This window comes from Bubalus bubalis, chromosome 13, assembly GCF_019923935.1.
Source record: "Bubalus bubalis isolate 160015118507 breed Murrah chromosome 13, NDDB_SH_1, whole genome shotgun sequence".
Taxonomy (NCBI): domain Eukaryota; kingdom Metazoa; phylum Chordata; class Mammalia; order Artiodactyla; family Bovidae; genus Bubalus; species Bubalus bubalis.
This window is the reverse complement of record NC_059169.1, coordinates 19387049-19409660: the sequence shown is the minus strand read 5'-3', so window position 1 is coordinate 19409660 and position 22612 is coordinate 19387049. Positions and strand designations below refer to the sequence as shown.

General features: G+C 39.0%; 1 protein-coding gene across 1 annotated transcript in view; it reads left to right on the top strand.

Annotated features, from left to right (window-relative positions):
• The first annotated feature begins 883 nt into the window (after positions 1-883).
• Positions 884-22612, top strand: part of LOC123464829 (ATP-binding cassette sub-family C member 4-like) — a 70913-nt gene continuing 49184 nt past the window's right edge. The window contains exons 1-3 of the mRNA XM_045162470.1: positions 884-1132; positions 12646-12801; positions 21276-21365. Of these exons, the coding sequence (XP_045018405.1) occupies positions 920-1132; positions 12646-12801; positions 21276-21365 (459 nt within the window). The 5' untranslated portion in view covers positions 884-919. The remainder of the gene's footprint in view (positions 1133-12645; positions 12802-21275; positions 21366-22612) is intronic.

Here is a 22612-nt window from a genome sequence, read left to right as displayed (position 1 = left end):
TATCCTCCTCAATCTGTTTAAAGCTACTGTAAAAAAGTACATCTTTTACTCAGTCTTATGTGTGCCATGTCAGCAGGTTTTTATTCATCACAAACTGTCTTCAAATGTAATAAATGTCTCTGTAGGAGGGAGGTTCTGAAATCTTGGAGAGAATATAAACCAGTTTGTGGGGAGGTTGTTTATTATTGTTTCTTAACTGGTAATTCCTCATTATTGGTAAATGAAGAATTCAATATTTTGTAGTTCTTTGTTTAATTGATAGATATCTGTCCCCGCCTCATTTTAGCATTTATTCTTGTATGTGTTAAACACCTGAATGTGCTGGTATCCCTCCTTTTTGGTAGAATAAGCCACCTCTCTGAATGTGCTATCAAAGATGTCAAGTTATTTTTGTTTAGGAGGCCTTGGTCAGTATTTAAATTATATACTCCTTTGAGTAGTGCATATTGTCCCAAAGAGAGAAAAACAATAAAAATGCAATATTTGCACTTCTCTCTTCTAATAGAGTAGAAAGTAAGAAATTATTAAAATGAGGTTTGATGACCATCCAGTTCTACTCCTCTATAACACGTGGCCCTTTTATAACCACTGATTAGTGTTCATAAGTATCCTTTTCTTTGACAAAATTCTTTTTATTCAGATGTGGAAAGTGAATAAATAAAATCTTTGCATTCATTACATAATTCTTTTAGTTTTAATATAATGCTGAAGGAAGTAGCCCTAAGTGAAACTGTTACAGGATGATGAGTAAGTTTGCAAATCATCAAAGGAGTCATCACACCCTACTTCAGTCCTTCGCAGATGCTAAGACCTGGAATATTCTTAATCATATAAAAAGCAGATATAAAGATATAAAAACAGAACACCTTATTTACAGTCTCTGAACATCCATAAATAAAGCCCTCTGCTCCTAACCCACATGATGTCATATATGTTTCAGATGATTTCAGTAGAAAGGGTGATAGAATATACAGAGCTTGAGCAAGAAGCACCCTGGGAACTCGAGTTTCGTCCACCACCAGACTGGCCCCACAATGGAATGATTGCCTTGAGCAATGTGAACTTCAAGTACAGCTCAGATGGGCCTCTGGTATTGAAGGACCTGACAACAGACATTAAACCAGGAGAAAAGGTTTGTTTAAGCCATTTGCCTCTTTAAAATTCAGCAGAAGATTTAGGGCCACATCTGCTGTTGAGTTTCTTGTGTGTGTTGGGGGGACTCTTTGTTCTTCATGGATGCAGATTAGATCAGTGACATCACAGGTGAATCTCTCTTGAAAACTGACCAGGGGATGGGGATCCCAGTATTTCTTTCCCTGTGTTGTGAACTCCCTCATGGTGGTTGGTGGGTCCTGAGCTCCTGACCCAGGACACTATATTGACACCTGATTATTCATGTGGATTCTGAGAAGTCAGCCTTGACTCACTGTCTCTAACTCTCCAACATCTCTTTTTTTCCCATTCATTCTTCTTTGTATTTCTGAAATCTTCTCTTCTTCCTCTGATGCCCTTTAGCTATGGCCTCCTCTTTTGTCCTTTGGCCCTTCCCATAGACTTGTCCTCCATTAACCCACACTGGACTGTCATCCTCCTGCCCTGCCCCCACAGACTGCTTCTTTCTGAAGCACAGATCTGATCCTTACTGGACTGGGCGAGCTGCTGCTGGAACCATAGTGCAGCCCTAGATCCATTCTAGCAGGGATTGTGTGGCCAGCTCAGAGCCACCAGAGAAGAGCCCAGAATCATGATTCAGTCAGGGGTGAAAAACCAGAGCCCTCCATGGAGGCAGAGTCTGGAGACTCACTCAGAGTTGATGAAAGCAAACCGAGAGGAGCAGGGAAGATTCCAGGTGGAAGATGGCAGAAAGACTTGTGACCTGGTCCTGTCAGCACCCATGTTTGCAAGTGATGTTCCTTTTCCATGCAGCTTGAGGCCCTCGGCTGGGACCAGGGCAGAGTCTTGAAGAACAGACTAAACCAGAACAGACAAGGCAATAGGCATCTCTTCCCCACCTACCTCTCCAGCCTCAAGTCCTCATGTTCACACACTCCCCAAGACTCAGGTTGTGTGTGGATTCTCCTGAAGTACCACATCCTCCCTGCTTCCAGTGTGCACACAGTGCCCTCTCTACTTCAGAGACCCTTCCCCTCAGTCATCTTCTGGTTAAAGCCTCCTCATTTTCTGAGTTAATTCTAATGTGTCTGCTTCCCAATTCCTCCTAATGTTGTATACCCTTAAGATAGCATTTATTGTACAAGTGGGTATTGGTGATGGACAGGGAAGCCTGGCATGCTGTGGTTCACGGGGTCGCAAAGAGTCGGACATGACGGAGTGACTGAACTGAACTGAACTGTGCTTATAGCAGCGTTATTTATTGTACTCAAAAGCAGGAAGCAACCCAAGTATTCATCAACAAGTGAATGGACAAATAAAATGTTACTCACTCACTGTCCCAGCAAGCAGTCCCTCAGCACCCTCTCTGTGCCCTGCAGAATGCCATTTTCTGAGGAACAGAGCCAAAAAGAAGATGCTCCCTGATCCATACAATGTAATATTATTCAGCCTTAAAAAGGAAGGAATTTCTGACCCATGGATAAACCTTGAATACATTATACTAAATGATATATGCCAGACACACAAGAAACACATACTATATAATTCCACTATTATGGGGTTCCTAGAGTAGTCAAATTCCTAAAGACAGAAAGTAGAATAATGGTCACCAAAGACAGAGGGATGGAAAGTAGGGAGTTATTGTTTAATAAGTATAGAATTTAAGTTCTACAAGACAAAGAATAAAAGGCAAAAAATATTCTGGAGGTTTGTTGCACAACCATATGAAAACTTAAGACTAAACTGTCAATTTAAATATAGTTAAATTGGCAAAGGGTATGTTATATGTATTTTACCACAACTAAAATAAAAGAGAGCATCTTCACATGCTTTGTAATTTTGAGTCTATATCCCAGAATGCCCTAAGGCTTCTAAAGATCAGGGAACATCTTATTTTTAGCTCTGTTCCCCAGAAAGTGTTCTGCAGGGCACACAGAAAGTGCTGAGGGACTGCTGGCTGCGAGGTTGAGTGAGCAACCAGTAACCAAAACATACACACAAGGCAACTCCTTATAAGTAACCAGTTTCCTAGATGTGTTAAATACTTTAGGAACTGCTGTTTAAAACTCTATCTACCTCAGACCCACCTGGTGGACCGTAGCCATATTTAATGAATGATACCCTTATGACTCTGTGTGACGCTATGGATTGCAGCCCTCCAGGCTCCTCTGGTCATGGGATTTTCCAGGCAAAAATACTAGAATGGGTTGCCATTTCCTTCTCCAGGGGGTCTTCCTAACCCAGGGATCGAACACAGGTCTCTTACCTCTACTTGCATTGGCAGGCAGATTCTTTACCACTAGCGCCACCTGGGAAGCTCCTGTTATGTGAAAGAATATTAAATTTAATTCCCAAGTGATATCCAGGGCTTGGGAGGACATGGCAACCTACTTCAGTATTCTTGCCTGGAGAATCCCCATGGACAGAGGAACCTGGTGGGCTACAGCCCAGAGAGCAGCTTCAGTTAGTCACATGGCAAAAGCTTGCTCCTAAGTATTTCCAGTTTCAGTGTAGGCTGGGAAAACAGTAACTGTAACTCATGATGCAATCCTGTCCTTAAAATCACCATAGGTGATGTTTACTTACTAGCAGTTAAGTATGTCCATCAGATTTCCCATTGTAAACATAATTCTGTCAATTTGCTCCTGTCTTAAATTTCCCCCAAAGACATCAAATATGAATTATCTATATCTTAGGGACATAACATATTTGTATTCTTCTACCTTAAAATTCTCAAATCATAGGACTATCTGAGCTTCTAAAATGTTTGAGGGATGATTGAATCTGGAGACTGAATTAATAACTGCAGTTACTTGACTTTTGATTTGTGTCATGGTCCACTCACAGTATCACCATTAGTTTCATTTCTGTGTTTAAAGATTATAACCAGGCAGCATGTTCATGAGGTGATTTCACACCACCTGTGTACATCCTCAGGTTTCCTCTCCTGCTTACTTGTCCCAGGCCCCGTCACTCCTGGATATCCTTTTGTGTTGGATTTGATTGACTGAGGTTGCTGGGAGTGAGCCAGACCAGCAGAAATGGGGCTTTATTCTCTTCATCATTTCCTCTGCTGTCCCAATTCCTGGAAGTTAGGGTAAATGGGAAAAATTAATAGGTACTATGCTGGTTTCTAATTTATAGAAGAAATAGCAAGCAAAAAATGAGGTAAGTAGCACCTTAGGCTTCCTGCATAGATATTGAACATGGGTTGAGTTTTTCATTTAGATGATTTGATGGTTTATTTGATCATTTTAGAGAGTCCTAGGCTATTTTAAAGCATTTTTCGGCTCTCGAGGTAGATTGATGTTGGTTTGTTATTATTTTTTTTTTTCTTGCTCAGAGTTATTACTTGGATAATACATTTTTATAGATGTTTACTAGACCTTGATATAATGTGCAAATATGTTAGTTTCCTACATTTTCTCCTTGTTTATATATTTCCTCAGCAACTCCTCCCCCCACTCCCAAATTGTCCCGCTTTCTCTACCAGCTTCCTAATTCCTCATGACTCAGACTGTGGTGCCAGGGTCAACAGCACCTGCATCTCCTGGAGCTTCTTAGAGATGAAGAATCCCATTCGCATCCAGACTTCTTGACTCAGCATCAGATTTGAACAAGTAAAAGTAAAGTCCTAGTAAACTCCTAGTAAAGTCCTTTCTGTCCCATAGACAGTCTTTGATGACTCATAACCCATGATTTCCATGAAACATTCTTTGACAGTTTGAAATTGAGCTCATGAATCACCCAAACCCCTCTTGTGGCTGAGCATGAGACTCTAGCAAGTTCTGCATCACTTACCACCCTACAGATTCATATTTATATTTTTCAAATCATGCTTTTACATTATAATATAAGACTGTGTGATTCCACTGCATTTCTTTGCATCTTTTCAGTGAGTCTGTCTTTATCACAGGCAGTTTTTATCCTGCTCCAGCCTTCCCCATACCAGCCTCCTGCAAGGACTGGAGGGATTTCCCACAGGCTCAGCCCTGTCTGGACCTAGAGTCAAAAACAGCTCCGCACAAGAGTGTATGTTCACCACCTGATGGGATCAAAAATGAGTCTTGCTGCACCCAAGCAGTGCCTGAGGTCTTTTTGGCCTGTTTCCTGGGGAACCTTGTGTCCCACTTAGCTGTATGGTTCTTCCCCAGCCCACCTGTAGGTGCTGGTTTTTCCTGCTGACAGCCTGCCCACCTGATCTCAGTCATGCTCTTTGTTCAGAGATTTTGTCCTTCTTGTCCCACACACATCTTGCTTAAACTCTCTGGCTATAGGATCTCCATGTTAGGTCTGTTCCTTTAACTGTGGCTACACCTCTCCCCACTTTCTCTGTTCTGGTTAGCGAGAGGGACATAATAGGAAGTCAGGCCAACTAGGTGACAAAGAGGCCATCAGCAGAATGGAAAAGAACCTGACATATGTGGAATGAGTCCCATCCTGGCACTTAAAAACTTTATTATTTCAGGCAGACTAGTTAATCTAACTAAGCTTTGATCTCCACTTTTGCAAAATGGAGGTGACAGGACCTAATCTCTAAGGTAATTGTACAACTTAAACAACATAAGATACATAAAATACCCAGCATGGAGATCAGCATGCAGTACATGCTTGGACAAAGATAGCTGTCATTTTCGTAAGGTGTAAAATGACCATAACCACTTATACTTTGTTTACTTATAAACTATCTCATGAAAACGAGCTTAGCCATTTGCAATTGTATTTATGGCTATAGAATCCATCTGCTGTGTCTGTTTCTCTGTCCAGCTTATCACATTCCTAGACAATATAGTAATAGATCTTTCATACATTTCTCCAGCCTGAGTTAAAAACCTCAGCTCCCTACAGAAGCCTTTTTTGTACAGGACACCATAGGTAACACAAATAATACAAAGGCAAATCCGATGCGGATCCTACTGTCAACATATACAATCCGGTTGAAGAATAAGAAAAAGGCTGTATTAACTTTGCAAGAACCTCTATGGAAGTTTATTAAAAGATGGTATAACATCTGTTAGGGTTGAAACAAGCCCCCATGAGGGGAGAAGTACAGAATTTCCAGGGAATTACACAGGTAAGGGAGGCTTTAGTGACTTGTGGTTAGAATTTTAGCAGGTGGAAATGTATGTGAAAGTCATTCCAGGAAGTGGGGCTAGCATAAGCAAAGCATGATGCTCTGATTCTGTGAATGAAGACCTAGGCACCTGGTATTCAGTTAAGTGAACTGTCAGATGTATAACACACTTTCATGTTCAACTCCACAACTACCTAGCGACCCCAAGGAAACTGACTCATGGACATGAAGGATGGAGAGGTCAGATATCCTGGGGTGGAGAGATGGGCACAGAACCGGCCTTCATGAGGTTAATCTGAGAAGTGAGAGCACGTACACCAGAGTGGGCAGACATGAGAGGCAGGGAGCCAGGAACTCTTGTGCCTCCAGGAAGATGTCCTGGGAACATGATTCCACTTTTTGAAATCAAACTGATATAAATTAAAACTAAGTTATAACACATGGGTTTGTGAATGTGCAGGGAAACAGCTGAGAGTAGAAATTGCTATCATATTTCTGGAGGTAGTTTGGCAGTACTTAAGAGTCTACTTTAAAAATGCTTATACCTGTTTCTTGGCAATTCCACATATGAGAACTTATCTTAAGAAAATAATGACAGTTGTTTGCAAAGATTTGGCTTCAAGGATATTTAACACACAGTTATTTATAATAGCAAAATATTAGAGACTGCCTAAATATCCACCAATAGGGGGTTTATTAAATAAATTATCAAACATACTATAATATTATATAGTCATTAAAATAAATATTTTTAGTGAATATTAAATGAAAACATTGCAATATATTCATATCTCGTTTTGTTTAAATGAGTTTTTGCCTTCAACACACACACATATGGACACACACACATCCAGAAAGAAAATACATCAATATCTTAGGAATGGATTTATTGGTGTGCAGGGGTGATGACTAGTATTTATTTACTTTCTAGATTTATTTGCCCTGATTATGATTAATAAAAAGATTTGTTAGGTTTTTTAAAAGCTAACACAGCCTGTTACTCACATAATGATTATGGTCATTAAAATAAGGGATTGAGCCATGAAAGCTTATAGGTATATAATCTGTAGGCCTTGGTACCGTGCTGGAATCAGGGAAAGCTGGAAATAAAGTGGACAGTTGAGTCTGGGAAAGAAGTAATGATTAAAGTAGGAAAGTCAGAAGAAGTGGCTGTTTTGTGGGGGCATTTGATGTTAATCATGTGGAGTTCAATGTATCAGTATGGAGATAGATCCGGGGGCAGATGTCAACAAGTTGGTGTGGTTGTTAGAGACCAACCCTGGCCTGGTTGGAAAAACAGAAAGGAGCAGTTGTAAAGCTGAAGTAAGACTGTTTCCAAGTACCTTTGGATTTAAGAATGTGAAATGACTGATATTTGTGACATTCCCCACAGGCACTTAGCGAAACCCTTTGGTGACCTGGGAAAGACTTCCAGACATAGCTTTGAAAACCGAATGGTAGAAATAGCCTGGGCCAGATTTTCTTTGAGTTGCCTTTTTCTTACTCTCCTTTTTGGAGTTTGCAGTTTATAGTCCTGCTCACACACGTTCTTACAACACAGTTCTCACCTCTGTCCTGATGTGTTTTGATTCACATATGAGAACACTCAGAAATACAGGGATACCTGGTTTTATTGTGCTTTACTGATACTGCACTTTTTGCAAACTGAACATTTGTGGCAACCCTGCCTCAAACATGTGGATCAGTATCACTTTCCCTACAGAATTTGCTAACTTCATGTCTTTGGGTCACATTTTGGTAATTCTCACAATATTTCAAACATTATTATTATATTTGTTATGATCTGTGATCAATGATCTTTGATGTTACTGCTATAATTTGCCAGAGGCTCAGTTGATAGTTAGCATTTTTAAACAATACAGTTTTTTTTAAAATTAAGATACTAATACTGTTTTGTAAGATGTAGTGCTATTGCTCACATAACAGACTATAGTATAGCATACACATAACTTTTATATAGATGGGGAAACTAAAAAAGTGTGAATTTTTTATTGCAATACTTATTTTATTGTGGTGATCTGGAACTGAACCTGCCATGTTGCCCAGATCAGCCTGTACACAGAACATATGAGCTATGCATGTATGCAGAAGAGCTGCCTATATGCAGAAAATGACCTGTCAGTGTTAAATAAATTAAGATAGAAAATTGGCTACAAAGATAAATCAACTAAAGCTACTTTTCTTACATGTAATCTCTGTGAAGATAAATTCCTTTTTGAAGTGCCATTATTGATCTTACAGATTAAGCTTTGGAACTTTGAAGGTATTCAAATGAGAAAATATGTAAGGTTCCCAGAATGTAATCAGTGCTCAGAAAGATTTAATTCTTCTCTGTTTAAAGCTGTGAATATTAAAAATTTACTAACTGAATTAATTTACAAATGATTCAAAGCATATCTTATGCCCATCATCAATTCCAAATTCCTAAATAGAGAGGAAATCATCTTTTGAGAAGCTCTCACTAGGGAATCTGCAGTTATGCAAGCTCATTGCTATAAAAAACCAGTTTCTGCATACATGCTATTATTTATTTTTATTGAAGTATAGTTGATTTATAATGTTGTGTTACTTTCAGGTGTATAGCAAAGTTATTCAGATGTATAAATTCTTTTTCCATATAGGTTATTACAAAATACTGAGTATAGTTCCTTGTGCTATATGGTGAAGTGAAGTTGCTCAGTCGTGTCCTACTCTTTGTGACCCCATGGACTATAGCCCACCAGGCTCCTCCATCCATGGATTTTTCCAGGCAAGGGTACTGAAGTGAGTTGCCATTTACTTCTCAAGGGGATCTTCCTGACCCAGGGATTGAATCCGGGTCTCCCACATTGCAGGCAGATGCTTTACCATCTGAACCACAAGGGAAGCTATAGGGTAGGACCTTTTTTATTTTATATATGGTAATGTGTATGTGCTGTGCTATGCTTAGTTGCTCAGTTGTGTCTGACTCTGAGACCCCATGGTCTGTAGCCTGCCAGGCTCCTCTGTCCATGGGAATTCTCCAGGCAGGAATACTAGAGTGGGTTTCCATGCCCTCCTCCAGAAGTAGTGTGCGTATGTTACTCCAAAATTCCTAATTTACCACCGCCCCCCCAACACTTTCCCCTTTGGTAACCATAAATTTGTTTTCTATGTCTGTGAGTCTGTTTCTGTTTTGTAAATAAGTTCATTTGTATCATTTTTTTAAGATTCCACATTTAAGTAATAACATGATACTTTCTTTGCCTTTGTCTGATTTACTTCACTTAGTATAATCTCTTGGTCCATCCATGTTGCTGCAAATGGTTAATATTTCATGACTTTTTATGGCTGAGTAGTATTCCCTTTATATATATATATCAAATCTTCTTTATCCATTCCTCTGTTAATGGACATTTAGTTTGCTTCCATGTCTAGGCTACTTTACATAGTGCTCTGCATACATGTTTATAGCACACAGTGAAAAGCCAACTTTTATAATACAGTTTCGTTCCTAACCAGCATTTTACCTGCATTATTGTGATTCTTTTAAAAAAAATTTTTATTAAATAAATTGATTTATTTTATTTGGAGGTTAATTACTTTACAATATTGTATTGGTTTTGCCATATATCAACATGAATCTGCCACAGGTATACACATGTTCCCCATCCTGAACCCCACTCCCTCCTCCCTCCCTGTACCATCCCTCTGGGTCGTCCCAGTGCACCAGACCCAAGCATCCAGTATCATGCATCGAACCTGGACTGGCGACTCATTTCATATATGGTATTATACATGTTACAATGCCATTAAATCATCCCACCCTCTCCCTCTCCCACAGAGTCCAAAAGACTGTTCTATACATCAGTGTCTCTTTTGCTGTCTCGTACACAGGGTTATTGTTACCATCTTTCTAAATTCCATATATATGCCTTAGTATACTGTATTAGTGTTTTTCTTTCTGGCTTACTTCACTCTGTATAATAGACCCGAGTTTCATCCACCTCATTAGAACTGATTCAAATGGATTATTTTTAATGGCTGAATAATACTCCATTGTGTATATACCAAAGCTTTCTTATCCATTCATCTGCTGATGGACATCTAGGTTGCTTCCATGTCTTGGCTATTATAAACAGTGCTGCAATGAACATTGGGGTACACGTGTCTCTTTCAATTCTGGTTTCCTCAGTGTGTATGCCCAGCAGTGGGATTGCTGGGTCATAAGGCAGTTCTATTCCCAGGTTTTTTAAGAAATCTTCACACTGTTCTCCATAGTGGCTGTACTAGTTTGCATTCCCACCAACAGTGTAAGAGGCTTCCCTTTTCTCCACACCCTCTCCAGCATTTATTGATTGTAGACTTTCGGATCGCAGCCATTCTGACTGGCGTGAAATGGTACCTCATAGTGGTTTTGATTTGCATTTCTCTGATAATGAGTGATGTTGAGCATCTTTTCATGTGTTTGTTAGCCATCTGTATGTCTTCTTTGGAGAAATGCCTATTTAGTTCTTTAGCCCATTTTTTGATTGGGTCATTTATTTTTCTGGAGTTGAGCTGTTGGAGTTGCTTGTATATTTTTGAGATTAGTTGTTTGTCAGTTGCTTCATTTGCTATTATTTTCTCCCATTCTGAAGGCTGTCTTTTCACCTTGCTTATAGTTTCCTTTGTTGTACAGAAGCTTTTAAGTTTAATTAGGTCCCATTTGTTTATTTTTGCTTTTATTTCCAATATTCTGGGAGGTGGGTCCTAGAAGATCCTGCTGTGATGTATGTCGGAGAGTGTTTTGCCTATGTTCTCCTCTAGGAGTTTTATAGTTTCTGGTCTTACGTTTAGATCTTTAATCCATTTTGAGTTTATCTCTGTGTATGGTGTTAGAAAGTGCTCTAGTTTAATTCTTTTACAAGTGGTTGACCAGTTTTCCCAGCACCACTTGTTAAAGAGATTGTCTTTAATCCATTGTATATTCTTGCCTCCTTTGTCAAAGATAAGATGTCCATAGGTGTGTGGATTTATCTCTGGGCTTTCTATTTTGTTCCATTGATCTATATTTCTGTCTTTGTGCCAGTACCATACTGTCTTGATAACTGTGGCTTTGTAGTAGAGCCTGAAGTCAGGCAGGTTGATTTCTCCAGTTCCATTCTTCTTTCTCAAGATTGCTTTGGGTATTTGAGGTTTTTTGTATTTCCATACAAATTGTGAAATTATTTGTTCTAGCTCTGTGAAAAATACCATTGGTACCTTGATAGGGATTGCATTGAATCTATAGATTGCTTTGGGTAGTATACTCATTTTCACTATATTGAGTCTTCCAATCCATGAACATGGTATATTTCTCCATCTATTAGTGTCCTCTTTGATTTCTTTCACCATATTGTGATTATTTGATCTTATTTTTAATGTGCCAATTTCTTTATGCCTTGGTTTTAAATAACCAGACTGATACTTGACATATATCTTTCCAAGGTTTAACTATAAGTATTAATTGGTTTGTAAAATGCCTTTTGAACTGTTCAGATAAAAGGTTCCATATAAATATCAAATGCTGTTTGTGTTGTTGTTGGTTTTATTATATGTGTTTTCTCTACTGGCTACTGTCTCTGAAGACACTGAGATGAGTATTTTACAATTTTAAAATGATTCCTTTCAAGACAGAACATAACCAAGGCATTTAATACTTTGAGTGATTTAGTTTCTCTATCAGAGAATGTGTGTGTGCTCAGCCGCTCAGTCATGTCAGACTCTTTGCAACCCTATGGACTTTAGCCTGCCATTCTTCTCTGTCCATGGGATTCTTCAGGCAAGAATCCTGGAGTGGGTTGCCATTTTCTACTCCAGGGAATCTTTCCAACCTAGGGATTGAACCTAAGTCATTGACGTCTCCTGCTTTGGCAAGCAGGTTCTTTACCACCAGCGCTACCTGGGAAGCCTAGAGAATAAGCCCTTTTAAATAATAGAACTCTGGGAAAATGTATACTTATTTATATGTAACAGTTCTGATTTGATTTGTTGATATCTCTATGAAATTATCCACAAAATTCTCAAGGTTCAAAATATGCAGACAGTAGTAATAAAAAGTAAAGATTTATTTCTAATGGAACACTTAGGCAACTTCTGATTTTTTGTTGCTAGTAGATTGATTCTGTTATTTTAAACTCTTTTTTGGACCAGGGGATCTCAACCCAAAGACATTTGTCAACGTCTGACATTTTTGGTTGGCAGTTTAGGGGTGCTTCTGGCCTCTAGTGGGTAGAGTCCATGGCTACTGCTAAACATCCTACAATACACAGGACAGCCTCCCACCCTATAACAATGAAGTATTTAAACAAAAATGTCAATAGTGTCATGGTTGAAAAATGTATAGACTATATTCAATATTCAATATAGAGCTTTTAAAATTCATCTTCAACCACCAGGGTTTCTCCCAGGTTTGTTGCATATTGTTAGTTCTTAATCCCTCCTGGGTCTCTTCACAGGTTGGCATCGTGGGAAGAACAGGAGCTGGAAAAAGTTCTTTCATTGCTGCCCTCTTTAGATTGTCAGAGCCTGAAGGTAGAGTTTGGATTGATAAGATCTTGACAACCGAAATTGGACTTCATGATTTAAGGAAGAAAATGTCAATCATACCTCAAGTATGTACATCAGAATATTCTCACATGTTCTTTTCATCCAGTATCTAAGTTTAATTGCTTTTAATTTGATTGATTTTAAAAAATGAAAGGGTTAATATTTTCCCCCTCAGTAGAGCATATTTTTAACAGCAGGTATTTTCAACAGATACTTTAATCAGAAACCAGGTTTTGTTGTTTGTTCTTTTGGTTTGTGTGTATGTGATTTAATAACTTATCCAGATAGATTTCTAGACTCAAAATTTTGCCAGATGCCACAATTTTATCCACTGATAACACACAATTCTGAGAACAATATGATAAATGATTTAGCACTGGAGATGATTCTATAGGGAAACACAGGTTGTGTCTTACTGATGGAATTTTGCTATGGGAAATAAAGTTAACTTTTTAAAGATGATTATCTCAAAATGGATTAAAGATCTAAACGTAAGACCAGAAACTATAAAACTCCTAGAGGAGAACATAGGCAAAACACTCTCCGACATACATCACAGCAGGATCCTCTATGACCCACCTCCCAGAATATTGGAAATAAAAGCAAAAATAAACAAATGGGACCTAATTAAACTTAAAAGCTTCTACACAACAAAGGAAACCATAAGCAAGGTGAAAAAACAGCCTTCAGAATGGGAGAAAATAATAGCAAATGAAGCAACTTACAAACAACTAATCTCAAAAATATACAAGCAACTCCTGCAGCTCAATTCCAGAAAAATAAATGACCCAATCAAAAAGTGGGCCAAAGAACTATACAGACATTTCTCCAAAGAAGACATACAGATGGCTAACAAACACATGAAAAGATGCTCAACATCACTCATTATCAGAGAAATGCAAGTCAAAACAATGAAGTACCATTTCACGCCAGTCAGAATGGCTGCTATCCAAAAGTCTACAAGCAATAAATGCTTGAGAGGGTGTGGAGAAAAGGGAAGCCTCTTACACTGTTGGTGGGAATGCAAACTAGTACAGCCACTATGGAGAACAGTGTGGAGATTCCTTAAAAACTGGAAATAGAACTGCCTTATGACCCAGCAATCCCACTGCTGGGCATACTCACCGAGGAAACCAGAATGGAAAGAGACACGTGTACCACAATGTTCATGGCAGCACTGTTTATAATAGCCAGGACATGGAAGCAACCTAGATGTCCATCAGCAGATGAATGGATAAGAAAGCGGGGGTACATATACACAATGGAGTATTACTCAGCCATTAAAAATAATCCATTTGAATCAGTTCTAATGAGGTGGATGAAACTCGGGTCTATTATACAGAGTGAAGTAAGCCAGAAAGAAAAACACCATTGAAACATGTAAAATATGATGTATGAAACGAGTTGCCGGTCCAGGTTCGATGCACGATACTGGATGCTTGGGGCTGGTGCACTGGGACGACCCAGAGGGATGGAATGGGGAGGGAGGAGGGAGGAGGGTTCAGGATGGGGAACACATGTATACCTGTGGCGGATTCATTTTGATATTTGGCAAAACTAATACAATTATGTAAAGTTTAAAAATAAAATAAAATAAAAAAATAAAATAAAATAAAAAAAAAGAAAAACACCAATACAGTATACTAACTCATATATATGGAATTTAGAAAGATGGTAACGAAAACCCTGTATGTGAGACAGCAAAAGAGACACAGATGTATAGAACAGTCTTTTGGACTCTGTGGGAGAGGGAGAGGGTGGGATGATTTGGGAGAATGGCATTGAAACATGTATAATCTCATATAAGAAATGAATCACCAGTCCAGGTTCAGTGCAGGATACAGGATGTTCGGGGCTGGTGCACTGGGATGACCCAGAGGGATGATATGGCGAGGGAGGTGGGAGGGTGGTTCAGGATGGGGAACATGTGTATACCTGTGGTGGATTCATGTTGATGTATGGCAAAACCAATATAATATTGTAAAGTAATTAGCCTCCAATTAAAATAAATTTAAATTAAAAATAAATAAATAAATGTGATTATCTCCCTGCAGGGCTTTTTGTGAAACTGTGGGGCTTTAAGAATTACAGAGTGTATGGATGCTTTGGGGAGACTTTAATAAATGAGTGATTAATAAAAGATTTTAATGAGGCAAGCAAATCACTTCAGCATTCTTGCGTTGAGAACCCAATGAACAGTATGAAAAGGCAAAAAGATATGACATCAAAAGATGAACCCCTCAGGTCAGTAGGTTTCCAATATGCTACTGGAGAAGAGTGAAAAAATAGCTCCAGAAGGAATAAAGAGGCTGAACCAAAGGGGAAGCAACGCCCAGTTGTGGATGTGTCTGGTGGTAAAAGTAAAGTCTGATGCTGTAAAGAACAGTATTGCATAGGAACCTGGAATGTTAGGTTCATGAATCAAGGTAAATTGGAAGTAGTCAAACAGGAGATGGCAAGAGTGAACATCAACATTCTAGAAATCAGTGAACTAAAATGGATGGGAATAGGTGAATTTAATTCAGATGACCATTATATCTACTACTGTGGGCAAGAATCTCTTAGAAGACATGGAGTAGCCTTCATAATCAACAGAAGAGTCTGAAATGCAGTACTTGGCTGCAATCTCAAAAATGACAGAATGCTTTTGGTTTGTTTCCAAGGCAAACCATTCTACATCACAGTAATCCAAGTCTATGCCCCAAACACTAATGCTGAAGAAGGTGAAGCTGAATGATTCTATGAAGACCTACAAGACTTTATAGCGCTAACACACACACACACACACACACACACACACACACACACACACACACACAAAAAAAGTCCTTTTCATCAAAATCATTGCAGATGGTGGCTGCAGCCATGAAATTAAAAGACACTTGCTCCTTGGAAGAAAAACTATGACAAACCCAGACAGCATATTAAAAAGCAGAGACATCACTTTGCTGACAAAGGTCTGTATAGACAAAGCTATGGTTTTTCTAGTAGTCATGCACAGATGTGAGAGTTGGACCGTAAAGAAGGATGAGCACTGAAGATTTGATGCTTTCAAACTGTGGTGCTGGAGAAGATGATTGAGAGTCTCTTCAACAACAAGGAGATCAAGCCAGTCAATCCTAAAGGAAATCAACCCTGAATATTCATTGGAAGGACCGATGCCGAAATTGAAGCTCCAATACTTTAGCCACTTGATGTGAAGAACTGACTCTTTAGAAAAGACTCTGATGCTGGGAAAGATTTCAGGAAGAAGAAAAAGGGGGTGACAGGGGATGAGATGGTTGGGTTGCATCATTGACCCAATGGACATGAGTTTGAGCAAACTCTGGGAGATAGTGAAGATAGTGAAAGCCTGACATGCTGCAGTCTATGGGATCAAAAAGAGTCAGACACAACTTAGTGACTGAACAACAACAGCAACAAGCAGGCAAGCAGTAGAGAATAGTGAAGAAGAATATGGGATATGGTATTCCATCTCTGTGCACCTCAATTTTCTCTCCCTTACAAGGCAGCTAACAAGTACCAACTCCTTGAACTATTGTGAGGACTTAATAGGTCTGTGTGTGGAATGCTTCATATAAAACCAGTATCTGGCTGCTGTGATCATGGAAAGTTGAATTGACCATTTCTTCTTGGTCTCTGATTCTGTTTTCCTTTGTTCTGCTTCCTAAAGAAGTATAATTCTCAGGAAATATCTTGGCGATTCTCTAGAATGTAACAAAAGTGAAAAAGTATAGATCAAAACAGGAAGATATTTCTTCTAGTGCTATGTCCTTCACTTAAACAGTATCAGTTTAGAAACAAGTTTATTCACTTATGCGTCATGGGCTAATAAATGTCAGAAGATACTAAAAATCTTAGCCCTCCCCAGCCAAGAGTCCTTTATCTTTACAATGTCTTGCTGACTACAGAGATGGAGAAAGTCTGTTGACTTGATTACTTACAGTTACTTGTCTGAGTGCAAAAAGCTTATATCCCCCTTCCCCAAAGGAGTAGGAAGCAGTGATGCTTGTACCTCAACACCCTGATTTAGGGAACCTAGGAAGCTGAGAAGAGATTCTGCAGAGGGGGAGCCCAAGGCTGTTTCTTTGAGTTGCCCCACTCAGGTGAGCCAGGCCCACACCATCTTCCCTGGCTCCCTGCTTCCTGTGATCCTGGTAGCAGCAGCGAGCTTCTGGGATCATCTCTCTCTCTCTCTCTCTCTCTCTCTTTGCCCTCTAGGCTCATCCCCATCACTGTTGACCCCACCACGAGCAAGTGGAGATGTGATGGCACCAAGGACCTGCATAGGAGCCAGAGGCAGGGAAATGTTGTCATAGAGCATCAATCCTGGAGTCATGGGGGGTGGCGGGAAGCTTTCAGAAACAAATACTATATTCTTAAGAAAGTACTCCTCAATTTGTGTTCAAAATTTCAGGAATAAGTAAAAACTGAAAGCACTTCCTAGGTACTTTCCTTAAACAACAGGGGGCTGAAGTGTATGCATCCTTTATGCTCATGATGTGAAGTAGTTATGCTCCCCAGAAAGAACACCATGGAGTGATTACATTCAAGTAATAGCTGCTTATCTAAACGAATCTAAAAAAATGGATTTCAAAACTTCTTTGGATGACTCTGCACCTAGAGACCCTTATGCTGTTGACACAAAGAAAATGTTTTCAGTTGAAGAGAGATTCCTTGCAAATTGAGTGTTTATGATTACAGACCAAGGGTTGGCACAAATCAGCACAGATCTGTTTATTATGATTAAACAGATCCATTTCTATATGTAATAGGTTTTTGAAAAATCAAGACAAAAGTTAGGTTTTTTTTTTTTTTAATAGCCCACTCTGCTCTTTTGGTATTTCTATTTCCCGAGTTTTCTCCAGTAGGTTGAAAGAGGTAAACCAGAGCTGTCTCTCTCTAAGACATCCCAAATTACCTGGCTTTCTTTCCCCCTTTTTCCTCATTGAGAACAAAACTCAGAAGAGGTGGATGTTCTATTACTAGACTCTAGACCAATGCAGTCAGAAGTCTTTGTTAAATCTCTTTGAACTGCTCCCTGGAGCTACCAAAAGAGAACTTTACAGGACTTATATTCATTTCTTTTGCTGGCAAACAATATTCTTTCTTCTGAATATGGATGGTGATCAGTTCATTTAGAGGCTGCTGCTGCTAAGTCTCTTCAGTTGTGTCTGACTCTTTGTGACCCCATGGACTGTAGCCTGCCAGGCTCCTCTGTCCATGGGATTCTCCAGGCAAGAATACTGGAGTGCCATTTCCTCCTCCAGGGGATCTTCCTTAGCCAGGGATTAAACTCGTTTAGAAGCTACAGGATTACAAAAAAAAAAAAAAAAGAAGAAGAAGAAGAAGAAGCAAACTAAGATTTAAGATTTTAAAACAACTCCTTCTTCTTGAAACAGGGAGATGAGCTGCACCTTAAAAGTTGTCAGAACAGAAATGAGGACAGAGCTTTTAGGACTCAAGGAAGCAGCAGCTATAGTTACGCTACATAAACATTAGTGGAGGGCAGTTTCCTGGTTTGGGACTGAAATCATTAAAACTGTTGTTCTGTATCTGCCCCATTTGTCACCACTTGTATGATGTTTGTCTGGGTCCCAGGCTGTTTTAAGCACCAGGTTAGTGGGCAGGGCTTCTTTGTAAGATAATGAGAGTCTTATCTTCCAGGACCATATAAAAAGGTCCAGTAAGACTGAGGTTTTCAGGCTTGCAGTTGTGTTGAGGGATTATCAATTTGCTACACTAAATGCTCTGATTCAGAGTGGCCATTTTTGTGTCACATGTCTAATATGAACTTACAGTAGTAACAAGGGAAAAATTACTACTAAATATGGTATGAAGGGTTACATTTTAAAAGTATCATCTTTATACTATGATGAAAAACAGGTTTGAAGCTAGTACTCCATTTAAAACGCTATATTGATGAAGAGCATTTGTTTTCCTGACTCTGCTGTGCCAGCTAACTCTTATTGTTGTTGTTCAGTTGTTATGTCCAACACTTTGCAACGTCGTGGACTGTAGCACACCAGGCTCCTCTAACTGTTTAATTCTTATTAAATGAGATTTAATTGTGTACCTTCAGAAAGAATATACTTAGGCCAACAAATTTAGTGTATATATAAGATTTTTTTATGTTCTGCTGTAAATCTCTACACTGAAGTGTTCTGCCTGTACACATCTTTATAATGATTATTTATAAGATAAGTTTATTTACTTCATTGCCTAGAGGTATTGTAGTACCTGATACTGTAATAATAATATCTGTTTTTATTACTTTGATCCTTATCTGCCCTTGCATATATGTCTACTGTGAGCACTTTTACAGTCAGTTCCACAATTCATGTTTTAATAGATAATTCTTTTTATTCAATAAGCTTTGATGAAAATTTTACTGATTTTGAGATATATATTTGGCATGTCAAACAAAGGGAAATACTCTTATTTACTAAACTCTGTTCTGCCATCTACTGCAGCTAAATGAACATGCATCATCTCTCAATATATCCTTTTAAACTGGCAGTATAGATGTAAGCGGGTGCCCATATTGCACTGGGAAATGCTTAAATTTAATTTTTAGTTTTAGTTGCTGAGTCTCAGCAAGGAGAGATAAGAAAGCCTTCCTCAGTGATCAGTGCAAAGAAACAGAGGAAAACAATGGAATGGGAAAGACTAGAGATCTCTTCAAGAAAATTAGAGATACTGAGGGAACATTTCATGCAAAGATGGGCACAATAAAGGACAGAAATGGTAGGGACCTAACAGAAGCAGAAGATATTAAGAAGTGGTGGCCAGAATACACAGAAGAACTATACAAAAAAGATCTTCATGACCCAAACAATCATGATGGTGTGATCTCCCACCTAGAGCCAGACATCCTGGTGTGAAGTTAAGTGGACCTTAGGAAGCATCATTATGAACGAAGTTAGTGGAGGTGATGGATGGAATTCCAGTTGAGCTATTTCAAATCCTAAAAGGTGATGCTGTTAGAGTGCTGCACTCAATATGCCAACAAATTTGGAAAACTCAGCAGTGACCACGGGACTGGAAAAGGTCAGTTTTCATTAAAATTCAAAGAAAGGCAATGCCAGAGAATGTTCATACTACTGCACAATTGCACTCATCTCACATGCTAGCAAAGTAATGCTCAAAATTCTCCAAGCCAGGCTTCGACAGTAAGTGAACTGTGAAATTCTAGATGTTCAAGCTGGATTTAGAAAAGGCAGAGGAACCAGAGATCAAATTGCCAGCATCTGTTGGATCATTGAAAAAGCAAAAGAGTTCCAGAAAAACGTCTACTTCTGCTTTATTGACTATGCCAAAACCTTTCATTGTGTGGATCACAACAAACTCTGGAAAATTCTTAAAGAAATGGGAATACTAGACCACCTTACTTGCTTACAGAGAAACCTGTATGCAGGTCAAGAAGCAACAGTTAGAACTGGACATGGAACAACAGATTGGTTCCAAATCAGGAAAGGAGTATGTCAAGGTTATATATTGTCACCCTGCTTATTAAACTTATATGCAGAATATATCATGAAAAATGCCAGGCTGGATGAAGCAGAAGCTGGAATCAAGATTGCCAGGAGAAATATCAATAACCTCAGATATGCAGATGACACCACCCTTAGGGCAGAAAACAAAGAAGAGCTAAAGCAGCCCTCGATGAAAGTGAAAAAGGAGAGTGAAAAAGTTGGCTTAAAACTCAACATTCAGAAAACTAAGAGCATGACATCCGATCCTATCACTTCATGACAAATAGATGGGGAAACAATGGAAACAGTGAAAGACTTTATTTTTGGGGGCTCCAGAATCACGGCAGATGGTTATTACAGCCATGAAATTAAAAGACGCTTACTCCTTTGAAGAAAAGCTATGACCAACCTAGACAGCATATTAAAAGGCAGAGACATGACTTTGCCAACAAAGGTGTGTCTAGTCAAAGCTATGGTTTTTCCAGTAATTATGCATAGATGTGAAAGTTGGAGTATAAAGAAATCTGAACACAAAAGAATTGATGCTTTTGAACTGTGGTGTTGGAGAAGACTCTTGAGAGTCCCTCGGACTGCAAGGAGATCAAACCAGTCCATCCTAAAGGAAATCAGTCCTGGATATTCATTGGAAGGACTGATGCTGAAACTGGAACTCCAATACTTGGCCACCTGATGCGAAGAGTTGACTCATTTGAAAAGACCCTGATGCTGGGAAAGATAGAAGGCAGGAAGAGAAGGGGATGACAGAGGATGAGATGGTTGGACTGCATCACTGACTTGATGGACATGAGTTTGAGTAAGCTCTGGAAGTTGGTGAAGGGCAGGGCAGCCTGGTGTTTTGCAGCAGTCCATGAGGTCACAAAGAGTTGGACATGACTAAGTGATTGAACAGATTTGCAAGCTTACTATTAATGATTGTAGTAAACTTTGTTTTCTTTCTTTCTTTTTTTTTTTTTTTTTTTTTGCATTTTAAATCTGTTCTCTAAAAATTGGAATGAAATGAAAAGAGACTGCAGTAATAACATTATCTATTTTGTTGTATTTAGGACCCTATTGTGTTCACTGGAACAATGAGGAAAAATCTGGATCCCTTTAATGAGTATACAGATGAGGAACTATGGAATGTCTTAGAAGAGGTAATTTATTAAATATGATAAACTTGTTAGCATCAATATCTCATGTGTGTACATTTAAAAGCATTGTAGGTAATTAAAGGAGCTTAGCAGTTTAATTGACTTCATACCTCCTAGGAGAACATTGATGACATGGATGTATTTAAATGTGTGTATGATAAAATGAGTAAATATGAAAACCAACAGTATAATTCATCATGTTTCCATTTTACCTTTTTCCCTAGAACCCAAAGCAATTAGATACATTACATTTCTTGCCCTTCAGTGCAGTTCAGTTCAGTCACTCAGTCGTGTCCAACTCTTTGCGACCCCATGAATCACAGCATGCCAGGCCTCCCTGTCCATCACCACCTCCCAGAGTTCACTCAAACTCATGTCCATTGAGTCGGTGATGCCATCCAGCCATCTCATCCTCTGTCATCCCCTTCTCCTCCTGCCCCCAATCCCTCTCAGCATCAGGGTCTTTTCCAATGAGTCAACTCTTTACATGAGGTGGCCAAAGTATTGGAGTTTCAGCTTTAGCATCAGTCCTTCCAAAGAACACCCAGGACTGATCTCCTTTAGGCTGGACTGGTTGGATCTCCTTGCAGTCCAAGGGACTCTCAAGAGGCTTCTCCAACACCACAGTTCAAAAGCATTAATTCTTTGGTGCTCAGCTTTCTTTATAGTCCAACTCTCACATCCATACATGACCATTGGAAAAACCGTAGCCTTGACTAGATGGACTTTTGTTGGCAAAGTAATGTCTCTGCTTTTGAATATGCTATCTAGGTAGGTCATAACTTTCCTTCCAAGGAGTAAGAGTCTTTTAATTTCATGGCTGCAGTCACCATCTGAAGTGATTTTGGAGACCCAAAAAATAAAGTCTGACACTGTTTCCACAGTTTCCCCATCTATTTCCCATGAAGTGATGGGGCCAGATGCCATGATCTCAGTTTTCTGAATGTTGAGCTTTAAGCCAGTTTTTTCACTCTCCTCTTTCTTATCCTTAGTAGAACACTAAACTAGAAGGTAAAATTATGTGTTCAAATTCTACTAGTGACCTAGGGAATTAATTACCTTAATTTGCAACATTCATTTTTATTCCTTTGATCTTAGGAAGTATCTACTATGTGGAGATATCAGTTGTTTTTCATTACTAACAGAAGGATAAATGAGATCATGCCAGTAAAATGGTACAAAATTTAATAAGAAAGAGTTTATTAAAGGTATATTATACATTTGAAAAGTGATAATTATTTATTAGCAGC